The 12,225-nt window shown below is 58.4% G+C and overlaps 2 protein-coding genes across 4 annotated transcripts in view; one reads left to right on the top strand and one right to left on the bottom strand.

Moving 5' to 3' along the window:
- The window catches only part of SLC5A10 (solute carrier family 5 member 10), a 69,869-nt gene that overhangs the window by 22,551 nt on the left and 35,093 nt on the right, over window positions 1-12,225 (bottom strand). The window lies entirely within an intron of this gene.
- Window positions 1,355-12,225, top strand: part of FAM83G (family with sequence similarity 83 member G) — a 28,376-nt gene continuing 17,505 nt past the window's right edge. The window contains exons 1-2 of the mRNA XM_024564645.4: window positions 1,355-1,502; window positions 1,915-2,575. Of these exons, the coding sequence (XP_024420413.1) occupies window positions 2,054-2,575 (522 nt within the window). The 5' untranslated portion in view covers window positions 1,355-1,502; window positions 1,915-2,053. The remainder of the gene's footprint in view (window positions 1,503-1,914; window positions 2,576-12,225) is intronic.

The following is a 12,225-nucleotide window of genomic DNA, read 5'->3' as shown; positions in this document are numbered from 1 at the left end:
ACAGCAACATCAACACTCTTGCCGTGACATTATTGTACTGTAGTTGTACAAGATGATACCACCAGGGAAGCTGGGTGAAGGCTGCATGCAAGCTGTTTTGTTTTGTTTTTGACAACTTCTGTGAATCTGTAATTCTGGGCAGGTAACTGTGGAATTTGGAGGCCTGGAGGCCTGTCACCCCTGAGAGCCAGAGCTCCCTAATGAGCCAGAGGCCCTGGTACTACGTAAGAACAGAAGAGTGGCAGAGACCTGGAGGGGGTCCTCTCCTGGGTCCCTAGGGGCAGAGGCTGTAAACCAGGCTTTAAAACCCCTAGGACAGCGATGCCCACAGCACCTGCTGAGGAGGATGCCGTTCCACCACCCGTACCTGGCAGGAACGCTGGGCTCCTGCAGGGCTGTGCTCAGGGGCCTGTTCTCTGGGGCCACTATGTTCAGACACAATGATGCCCCCTGGGGCCAGGGTGGAGTGCAGGACTGGAGACAGGGGTGACTGATGGGGACCCCAGGGGTCCTGGGGCTGGGAGCCAGCAGTCACTGCTCAGGGCAGTGGACCCAGGTGCGGCCTGGCAGGCAGGGGAGTGGCAGTGAGGGTCCTGAGGGAGCAGGGGTTGCAGTCCTCAGCAGCACAGAGCACAAAGCAGCAGCATCCAGGGCAAGTGGCCAGCGATGTGGGACAGAGGGAAGGGCTGGGCCAGGTGCCTGGCTGACTGGCTGGGGCACGCAGTGGGGTCTGGGCTGTTTGGCCAGGTTTAATGGGCTTTGTTGTCCCTCCCCTGGCAGCCTGACTTCAGATGTGGTCCCCACACCTCCCATAACCAGGGTCCCAAGCCCCAGGGACGCAGGCCAGGGAGCTGGGCTTGGTCCAGCCCACAGCAGCCCTCACTAGCTCTCCCTGCCGCAGGTGGGGCGCTGCTCATCAAGCAGGACCAGTCCTGGGGAGGGGACCCCTTCCAGCAGGGAGCAGGGCTCTCCACTAGAACTGGGTACCAGCTCTGTCCACACCAAGCTCTGAGAAGGCTCCTAAGGCTGGGTCAGAAATCTAGCTCTGCCTTGGGGACTCCGGGCCTATTACCCCCAATTCCACTTCCACAACCCGACAGCTGGGCATCTCCGGGGACTTCCCACCCGACTTGGGAGGCCGCGTAGATAGGGTGGGACCAAGATTCCCACCAGCCCGGGGAATAGAGGGCGGTGCCAAGTCAGTTCACTTGCTGGCGGACCCCAATAGGAATACCGTTCCTCTCCAGGCACAGTGTTCCGGAACACTTGGACTTCCGTCCCTGAGCTTTTCACCTGTCTGCCACCCTGGACTGGGCGCGGCGCAGCGGAGGAGGCAGGTCTGGGTCCGCTGGCTGCGTGAATCAGTTTCCGGCCCCGCCCCGGGGCCGCACGTGACCTCAGGTGGTGGCGGGTGGGCGGGGTGGCATTTAGTCACCGGCCTGCTGTAACCTGCGCGCACCGTTTCTCCCTCCCTGCTTCTTCGCCTGCCCTGCGACCGCCAGGTAAGCTCGCCCTGGCCCGCAACCCAGGGTCCTGGTGCCCTCTTCCCCACAGCGCCGTCGCGCCTCCCCCGGCACCCCCCTCGTAGCCACCTACAGGCAGGCCCCCTGGGTTACCCATCCTGGCGCCCAGGGACTTCCCGGAAGCCCTGGAATGCAGGCGTCCCTGAGGGGCAGGGCCGGTGTCCGTCTGATTTCAGTCTCCTGCCTCCCACTACTGGAAACTTCTGGGAAGAAGTTACCCCAGAAGTAGCCTAGAACTTCAGGCAGCCCCAGAAATCTTCCGGGATGTGAGTGCCCTGTCCACACAGATACCGTACACTGGCCCAGGGTGTGCCCCCATCTCCTTAAGCCCCGTCTGGCACGCCAGCCCTGTGCTCTGCCTGACCCTGCTTGTGTCCTGTCTCTCCTGCAGGCTCCTTACAGGAGAGGAGCAGAGGCAGCCCCAAGGCCCCAGAGTACACTGTGTCCCAGCCTCGCTGGAGTTAGGACCCAGACCTTGCTGAACGTCTGTCTCCTGACCACCCCAGCAGAGGTGCTGCGCAGGTGGCACCATGGCCTTCTCCCAGGTGCAGTGTCTGGACAACAGCCACGTCAATTGGCGCTCCAGCGAGTCCAAGCCTGAGTTCTTCTACAGTGAGGAGCAGCGCCTGGCACTGGAGGCCCTGGTGGCCCACGGCCGTGAGGCCTTCTATGAGGTGCTGAACCGGGAGAACATCCGCGACTTCCTCTCAGAGCTGGAGCTCAAGCGCATCCTGGAGACTATTGAGGTGTATGACCCGGGCTCTCAGGACCCTCGGGGCTCAGGCTGTCCTCTGGGGCCTGAGGACAATGGAGTTGGGGACGGTGAGGAGGCCAGTGGGGCAGGAAGAGTCCCAACTGAGGCAGAGCCACCGCCCTCGCTGGAGTACTGGCCCCAGAAGTCAGACCGCTCCATCCCACAGCTGGACCTGGGCTGGCCGGACACCATCGCCTACCGTGGTGTGACCCGGGCCAGTGTGTACATGCAGCCCCCTCTTGATGGGCAGGCCCACATCAAAGAGGTGGTGCGCAAGATGATCAGCCAGGCCCAGAAGGTGAGCGAGCCACTGCTAGGAGTCCCTGGAGAGGAATCTGGCCCCCAGCACCTCCCACCCCGGTGAACACTCCCTCCAAGTCCAACATGGAGAGTCCCCAGTAGTCCACCGTAGGTCTCGTGGCTGCCTTCCTTCCTGCTCCCAGGGGGTTCAGAGGGATAGGGTGCCTGGGTCCTCTGGCAGGTAACAGTGGGCTGCCGCATCTCAAAGGGCCCCTGTGCATTGTTGTGTGTGTTGGTGTGTGTGTGTGGGGGGGTCTTTCTGATTTCCCGAGGCCTGGTGAGCAGGTTTCCCAGAAGAAGGTGCTGCAGTGGCGTGGGAAAGCATTATATGGCTTTCTCTCACTGCCCCTGGGATGGCTCTGATTCACCCCTAAGAAGCGAGGCTCTCATACACACCATGAGCTCTCCAAAGTTGCTTTTGTTGGGCAGGGGAAGAGTCATGGAGACTGAGAAGTCGCCTGAGCCCATCTGAGGCTGGCCTGGAGGTCTGAGTCCAAATGTGCCTGTTTCCTGGAGGTGCTGGGCAACGGGGAGCCAGTTGCTCATCCTCTCTGAGCCTCTTCATGTGCTTTGCAATGGCAGAACCTTTCAGCCAGGGATGTGCGGGTAGGGATGGCTTGGTCTTCAGGGGTGGGAGCAGAGTGAGTGCAGCTGAGGGCTATCCACCTGGGTTGAATGTCACACTGGTAGGGACCTCGAGCATTGTCTAGACCTCCCCTTCCCAACCCCTGCCAAGCCATACAGTGTCCCTGGTGTGGGTAGCTATACTCAGTTGACACACTGACACATATTCTGAAAAGAGGAGCTCGCCACCTGCAGAGACAGCCAGGCCACTACTGGACAGCCATGACCTTGAGCGGATACTTCTTCCTACTGGGTGGGAAGTGCCTTTTTCATGGTTTTAAAGGGCATCCTGACATGATTGAGGAAGCCTGCCTAGCTAGCTGTGTTGAGAAGGATTCTGAGGTCAGGTCTGGGCTCAGTAGAGAGCAGTGAGTGACTAGCAATGTGTCTCCTGGCTGAGGTTGTGGGCAAGGTGTTTTGAGTGGAATCCAGACCCTTCACTGTTCTAGGCCCAGAGTGGGGCAGCAAATTTCCAAGATCTGAACACTGGCTTTGGGGACGATGCTGGCTGACAGGGCTTGGGGGAGCTCTTGGGCAAAGAAACCAAAAGTGGATCAGGGGCTGAGGAGGTGGCCACAGCTTAGGTTTCCAGAAACTCAGAGTTTCTGTGTCCAAGGGCCTGGCCAAGTCCGAGAGCCTGTGTCAGGGAGCCTGGCTTTCAGCCTGTCCCGGGCAGCTTTGCGGCTTCAGGTTTCTGGTCCGTGGGATGGAGGTGATGAGGATAAAGGCTGTGTCTTTGGCTGTTGTGAAGATAGAATCAGGTGACTGGAGTGAGGAAGAGCTGGAGGAAGAGGAGGAGAAGGGGGAGGAGAAAGGAGTCTTCACAGTTTTCAGGCTGAGTAACCTGCCCCTCACCTGCTATGGTTTCAGGAGGTGCTGCTGACGTGGGGCCTGACCTGAGGTCATGGAACCCAATCCCCTGGGAGGGTCTGTTGGGGTCCATTATCTAACTTCAACCCCCTTTTTAAAATTGGGGAAACAGAGGCCAAGGAAATTTGACCTGCTGTGCCAGGGTTCACCCTCCTCTTCCCTCTCCTCCCCACCAGGAGTAGAAAGGAGGCAGACATCAGATCCCAGCTTGGCGTGGGGACAGCCAGAGTCTAATCTCCCCCAGACAGAAAGACAGATAGCCCGTCCTGGTGACGGGGCCAGCCAGGGGCACCTGGGGCTAGGCTGGGCCCTCAGGGCAGCCTCCCCATGTCTCTATGGCCAGGGCTGAGACCCAGCCACCTCATGGGCCCTCTGTAACTTTATTTGCTTCCCATAAAGGCCCCACAAGGCTACAGGCTTCACCTTCTAAACAAGAAGTCCATCTCAGGTTTGAACCCCGCTCTGTGTGGTACCACAGTTGGTACGGCATTGACCCCTACTGTCACCCCACTAAGAATGGGGTCTCCTTGCAGAGACTGACGCCCTTTCAGACAGTAGGGTGCCTTGGAGGTCGCAGAAGAGGGGTCTCAGAGGCAATGAGGCCAAGCACGTCATCCTCCATATGGGGACACTGAGGCACAGAGAAGTTAGGGATTTGTTCTCATCCCACCGCACTGTAGTGCACCAGCCCCTGCCTTCCAGCCCACCTGCTTCCCTGTCACATCCACCCTGGGATCCGGGGCCAACAGGGTTGTGCGCTTGAGCCATCTGCAATAACAATAGCTGCTGCTTATTGAGTTCGAGGAACTTTATAATTTCAGGTAATGCTAACTCCCCATTTTTCAGATGTAGAAACTGAGGCTCTCTATAAGGTCACCTAGCTACTCTTGGGGGGAGGGGTGGGAACCAGGCCTGTGTTGTCCTCGGCCTCCAGGACAGGGCAGGGAGGGGCAGCTCACCCCAGCTCCTGCAACCCTCCCATCTCCCCAGCTCCAGCTCCGGCTCCGGAGGCTTTCCAGGCCCACAGGGCTGGGCTGGGACACTGACGGATGCTGACAAATGCTGACAGAGCCCTTTGCCTGGCCACCTGCCCTCGAACTCTTCCTGCCATCTGTCTTCCCATGAATCACTCCTTTTCCCTTCTCCCCCAATTCCTCCTCTCAGCCCCAGTACCAGTACAGGCCTAGAATGGGGATCCCACTGTCGGGCCACTTGGCTGGAACACTGGACCCCCTCCCACTGGGTCCCTGACCTGGGGCTGCTGCCACTGAGTCAGGGCAGCCTGGCCTGCCAGCTGCTCAGCTGAGCCTGCCATCAACATGGCAGGCAGATCCTGGGGCAGGGGACTAGGAGACTGTTCCTGTCGGGGCTGCCAGCAGATCCCCCCACTCCCCAAAGACTAGAGTGGAACTAATAGGCCACCATATAAGAAGTCAAGAGTGCTGGGGTCAGGTCCCTGCTCTGCCTTCACCGTGGTGTGACCGGGCACATGCCCTAGCTCCTCTCTGAACCCAAGTCCTCCTATCTATAAAATGGGTGCAGGCATTGAAGGCTGCTAATGTCCCTTCAGCTCTGACACCTTGCTGCCCTGTGATTCTAGACTCCTCAGGGGTTCTGGGAGCCAGGCAGGGCAGAGACGGGTGGCCCTGGGTCTCAGTGGACTCCACTGGCTATGTGACTTTCAGCAGGCGGCTTGTGCTCTGAGACAGCTTCCAGCCCCAGTGGGCTTGGACTTTCCAAGATGGATGGTTATCTGCCTGCCCATCCCCCTGCCCCTGGAGCCAGGGATTTATCTGGGAAAAACCCTGCTATGGGGTTTCAGCTGCATTCCAGAGGCTAGGCCTGTAGTATCATGCCCAGAAGGGACAAGCCCCGGCCTCACTCTCACTCAGGTGCAGCCTCTGAGAGACCGGGAGAGGCTGGACTGGTCAGGAGGGGCTAGGGTAGGAGTGCCCCTCCCCCCACACACACACAACATGGGACCAGGCCCCTGGTAGGGCCCTTCCCAACCTGGCAGCCTGCGTAGAGGCCCCAGGGACAGGGGCGAGTCCCATACCCATGAGGAAACTGAGGGGGAATGAGTGGCCATGGCTAGACTAGAACTGGACTTCACGCCAGGCAGGTCAGGGCTTGGGAACAGGGACACAGACGCAGGGCCACCCAGCAGGAAGGGACAGGAACCAGGTTTCTTGATGCCTGATTAAGCCCACATCCTTTCTTCCACTGCCACACACAGAAGTCCTGGCGGATGGCTCAGCTGTAGGAGAATCAGAGCATGCACTGAGGCATTTGTTAAACACCAGCTATGTGCCAGGTACAGTGGGCACTTGACCTACACTGTAAGCCTCCCAGCAATTCCATTGGTGTGTAGATGAGGAAATTGAGGCCTGGTGGGACGGAGAGGGCAAATAACCCACTTCAGGTCACAGGGCTGATGGCTGAAGGAGCTGGGCCCCAGGCCCAGGCCAGCAGGCCCTGAACCCTCTCCCCAGGGAAGCGGCGTCTTGGCTGTTCTCTCTGAGCCAGGCTTTCCTGGGAGCACTGGGGCCTTGCTGCCTTTCCCCAGCTTGACTCAGGACAGTAAGAGCAATTTCACTGGTCTTCTTGTCCACCTCAGGCTCCTAAACACTGGCTGTCCCTGAGGGGGCAGCGTACTGGGACTGGTGAGGAGAGGGTGGTGGGGACTACAGCCACCATGGATCCCTGCAGACCAGGAGGGAAGGCTCTCACTGTCCCTGAGCTGGGCAACACCAGGACAGCTTAAACACCTCAGGAGGCCCCAAGGTGGCCTGGTCCACTGTCCCAGGGGCACACAGTAGGTTCAGGGAGCTGCTTCCTGCTTCTTCTGGCAATTCCCAGCCTGGAGCCCAAGGCCCTCACCTGCCAGGTGGGGAACCATCAGATAACAACATCCCGTGTTTGCTCCTGTCTCCTGCAAAGGTTTCCTCCCCAATGGCATTTGCCTCTTACTTGAGCGGGGGTTGGGGCGGGGGGGAGTGGGAGAGCCACTTCTGCCAAGAGGGAGGGCCAGCACCCCTGGGCTGGGCGCACCCCTGGCTCCCCAGCTCTTGGGCAGGCAGCCTCACCCCTGCAGCCCTGCCCTCCCTCAATCCTGTGGGGCGAGGCCTGTCGTCGCCCTCCTGTTGCAGATGAGGATGCTGAGGCCCAGAGCAGGCCACGGCCTGCTGCAGGTCATACCAGGCTCCTTGGTGTGACCAGCCTGCCTACACTGGGCTCCACAGAGCCGCAGACTCCCTGGTCTGATGGGCTCACTGTGAAGCCAGGGTCCTCCCCCGGGCCAGCAGTAGGGAGTTGGTGCTCTCAGAGGTCCATAGCCCGCCTGTCCAGCTCAGCCACTTCCTTGCTCCATAACCTTGGGCCTCACAGTGGTGAGCGCCCATCAGACACTGAGCACACCAGACCACACCCTATAACCCAGCAGGCCCTGGCCTGGGTGGGCTGCACCAGCCTCCTTGGTGAGGAAATTGAGGCCATGTGGTCCCCAGGTTAAATGCCATGTGGGGTGGTGGAAAGACCAGCTGGCATATCACACAGACCCCGGCTTGAGCCCCAGCTCTGCTATTATCTAGCCAGGCCGCCCTGAGACAGTGGCTTCGCCTCTCAGACCCTCTGCTCCTTCCTCTTTGGTGCCATGGTGATGACGTCACCGCCTCAGAGTTGTGGTGAGATTTCGGTGGAAGAAAGGGCATCTGAAAGCATTTGGTGTAGGATCTGGCAAGGGGCTGGCATTCAGTAAGTGCCAGTTCTCTTCCCTCCTTCCCTCTCCCTCTATCCTCACCCCTCTCCTGACTGCCACTTTCTGGGAGAAGTCTGGGTGAAGTGGTGAGCTCCCAATCTGGGAGGAGTTCAAGCAGGGGCTTGGACGAGTGCAGTAGAGGGGATATGGGCATCAGGTGGCTCAGGGGGCCTCAGCCCTGCCTTGGCTCACTGTGTGACTTTGGGCCAGTCTTTTCTAGGCCAGTCTTCCCGGAGGATTAGGATGCTCAATGGCTCCACAGTGTCTGTCACTCTTGACCCTGGAGAAGCTAACATTTTAAACACTTTTGAACTTATGATTCTGCAATTTTCCAGTCTGAAAATCCTCAACTTGGGCCATTTGCTGACAACTGTGGCGGCCTGACTGGCTGGACCCTGGGCCTGCAGGCCTGGAAGCTCAGAGGACTGCGAGGCCCTTTGAGGCTGGCAGGGACAGGGAGCAACTCGCCCTCTGGTCTTGCCCACAGGGCACAGCCCCAGTCACTGGGTGGCCCTCCCCACGCTCTGCCAGCTCTGTGTCTGCAGCATTCCTGAGCTACGCTGAGGGGGTGATGTGCCTGTGTGGAGGCTGGAGACCCAGGGCCGGCTTGGCCGCTGGGCTGAGCCTGGCCTCCCAGTCAGAGGGCTCTGGACCAGACAAGTATGTGCTTCTTGACCCCATCCTGCTTCAGCCATTGGTTGTTCTGGAGGCCCCAGCCCTCTTTCATTGGCTCTGATAAGGCTTCTGTTTTAACAGTGCAGAGAGTGAGGAAGGTGCCAGAAGTGGAGTGGAGTGGCCATCTACTCCAAATCCCAATGTTTCCGAGAAGAGAAACTGAGGCTGCAAGTGGGGAAGTGCCCAGCCATAGGCCACCCATGGAAGGAGTGGCAGAGCTGGAGGCACCTGCCCTCAGGGCAGTGCTGATGGCCAGGGCTTTATTTCAGGACCCGGGTGGCTCTGGGAGGCAGTGGGTGGAGTCACAGCTACAATAGACACAGGATCCCCGGCAGAGAGGGCAGCCCGGGAACAGGAGGCGCTGCTGCCCGCTGACAGTGACTGCCCTGGAAAATGTGAGTGGCTGTCACTGCCCCCCTTTGGTCCTGCACAGTGTCCGCAAGCTGGTGCGGCGTGTCCCAGCATTTGTCACTGTGATCACAGACTTGCTCCCTGTCTACCCGGGAGGCAGGACTCAGCTGGGGGCAGGTCTTTCGAGCCAGGGTATGGGCCGACTACTGTGGAGAGCCCCAGGAGTCGGAGGGCTCTGCCCACAGTGGGGACAGGGCTCCCAGGAAGCATCCTCAATGCCTGGGGATACTTTCCTGGTCTTTCAGACGGCAGGTCCACGTCGAGAACTTGGGACTGAGGTAGTGCAGCCAGGTCTGCCCCAGCCCTCCTGCTGGAGGAGGGGGCTGGGGGCAGGGTAGCAGCGACTCCTGTCTCCATTGCAGGTCCCTAGGGAGGGGATGGGAGGAACCGCAGCCCCGGAGCCTCCACCTTGTCTGCACGAGGACTGCAGTGCAGGTCTGCTGGGGACGAACCCTGGGCTGTCAAACACGGCCCCTCTTTCACCTTCGGCTTTGAAAACTCTTTTCACTGGGCATGGAATCTAGGTTAACAGTTTTCCCATTTAGGACCTTAAAGATGCTGCTCCCAGGTCCTCTGGCTTGCGTTGATTCCGAGGAGAAACCTGCTTACCTTTGTTCCTCAATGTGCAATGAATGGTCTTCTCTCCTCGGGCTGCTTTTAAGATTTTCTCCTCATCACTGATTTTAAGTGATGTGGTTATGATGTTCTCTGGTGTAGTTTTCTTTGTCTCTTCTGCTTGGAGTTCATTGAACTTCCTGGGCTTGTGGATGTATAGTTCTCATCAAATGTGGAAATGCTTTGTGGCCATTATTTTTTCAATGTTTTCTGTCTCCCTGCCCACCCCAACCCCACCCTATGCTTTGGTGTCTTCTGAGACTCTAATTATGCTTATATTAGATCTTCAAAGTTGACCCACAGCTCCCTGAAGCTCTAATCCTGGTCTTTCAGTCTCTTTCCTTGTGCGTCACTTTGGATCGGTTCTCTTGATGTCTTCGAGTTCACTGGGCTTCTCTCCATAGTGTCTGATCTGCTATTAATCCCAGCCTGGGTAGTTTTCATCTGAAATATTGAACCATCTCTTGTGGTTCAATTTGGAGTTTTTAAAAAGATATCTCCCCTGTCTCTAAGTAACTTTTTGAACATATAGAATACAGTTATAACTCTTTTCATGTCTGTAACTGTCAGTTCTAACATCTGTATCCATTTGGGGTTAGTTTTGATAGACAGTTTTTTCCTCATGAGGGTCATTATTTTTCTGTTTATTTGTGTGTCTCATAATTTTTTATTGGATAGCAGATAATTTTACGTTGTGGAGTGCTTAAGTTTGATTTTTTTTCCTTTAAATACTTTGGAGCTTTGTTCTGGGATGCAGAGAAGTTGCTTGGAAACAGTGTAACACTTTGGGGCTTGCTGTTAAGGTCTGTTAGATGGGGCCAGTACAGTGCAGTGGTGGGGGGTGGCAGGTAGGAGTCACACACTGCAGATGAGGTCCGTCCAGCCCACTGCCTGCTTCCGTGAGGCATAGGATGCAGACACTTACACTTGTTCCTGTGCCGTCTCCAGCTGCCGTCTGCTCCAGCAGCCTGAAACATTTACCCTCTGGCCTTTACAGAAAAAGTCTGGCAGCCCCTATTGGGCCTGGGTGCCCACTCCTTGGGCAGTGTCCTTCTGAGGCTGCCCTGCAGGCCCTGCAGGGACATAGACAGCCCTGCCTCTCTGTGAGCCAGTGCCTGTCCCAGCTCCTGGGGTTTCGTCCCAGCTCCTGGAGTTTCCTCCCAGGCATGTGCTGCATGGTCACCAGCTGCAGGCTCGTGGGGGCCCTCTGCCATCTGTGGCACTTGCTCTGTGCAGCCCTTGCCCATCTGGTACGTGCCCTGCAAATTCTAAGCAAACCCTGTTTACTCAGCTTAGGGACATGCCCAGACCCCATAGCTCCCCCACACCATGGCTGGAGGGAGCCGGGGCAGCTCTGCTGCTTGCTTCGCTGGTTCCCTCCCCTCAGGGAGCCCTGCACCTACTGTGCTGCCTATGGGCTCTGCCATCATGGATTTTGCCTGGATTTTATTGTTAGGCAGGAGGGTAGCGCAGGCTCTGTTCTGCTGTCTGGCTGGAAGCAGAAGCTGAATCCTGTGCTTGATGGCCATCATCTCAACCCTCAGGACCTCCTGCGGCCTGCCCTGTGCCCGGCCCATGGGGCGCCGCCTTCAACCAGACTTCCAGCTGGCACAGAGGGGAGTGGGAGGTGGTGGGTGATGATCCCGGGCTGTCCACCCCAGAGGGTGCTGTGGGTCTGGTGGAACAGTCTCAGGTTGGCGTGATGAGGGGGGCGCAGGAGAGTGGCAGCCACTGCCTACTACTGAACGGGCCCAGGCACTGCACCAGCAGCCGAGTGAGGTGGGCACTGTTATCACCTTATGAAAGAACTGAGGCATTTGCCTGAGGTCCTCACAAATCTTCCCAGAAAGACAGTCTAGAGCCCACACTGCCACCCTGGAAAGGCACAGGGAGCTGGGGACCTCTTGGCTGGGACAGCCTTGGGCGGCACACTGACCTTCCCCGTTTCATAGATGACGAAACTGAAACTCAGAGAGGGACGTGGCTTGCCCAGCACCACACCATGGCCTGGAGCCTGTGGGTCCAGCCCTGGTCCTGCTCCATCCTTGCCAGGGCTCAGACTACTTGGCCCAAGGGCTGATGGGGGGCACTCATTTGAGTGCCCCCAGGCCATGCCCCCAGTGCTGGCAGCAGGCTTCAGGCCATTTCTGTTGGGGGCGGTGGCCACAGGTGGGGGCTGCTGCTCTATGGTGGCTCAGACACGGCCCTCCTTGCTTGAGTCGCCCCTCCTCCCCCTGTAACCACCCAGGCAGTGGAGGTGCCCATGGTGGGGCATCGGGGCCTGGGCCAGACACCTGTGTCTATCCTCCCACTGGCTCCAGGGGAGACCTGGGGTTGGTCCCTTCCCCTCTGGGCCATAGTGTCAGCATCTCTCAAGTGGAAGTGGATGTCTGCCCACCCCAAGGATATGTAAGGTATCCTGAAACAGTCAGGAGATAGGTGGGGCATTAGAGGAGACCTGAGAGCCATCCTAGCCTCTTGCAGAGTGGGGCGGGTGGGGGGCAGGGGCATCCGGACCTAGTAGGAGGCAGGAAGCAAATCCCTTGGTTGGCTGTTGGCGGATGTGTGGAGGGGAGGGAGGGGTGGGAGCTGCTGGGGCGCATACTTTGGGAGCTTGCACATATTGCACAGCCCCCACCCCGCCCCCACCCTGAGACATGTGAGGAGGCATTTGAGCACGAGAACCAATCACACCT

Source organism: Desmodus rotundus, chromosome 9 (genome assembly GCF_022682495.2).
Source record: "Desmodus rotundus isolate HL8 chromosome 9, HLdesRot8A.1, whole genome shotgun sequence".
Lineage (NCBI taxonomy): Eukaryota > Metazoa > Chordata > Mammalia > Chiroptera > Phyllostomidae > Desmodus > Desmodus rotundus.
The sequence above is the reverse complement of the archived record's forward strand: the minus strand, read 5'-3'. Positions and strand labels throughout refer to the sequence as shown.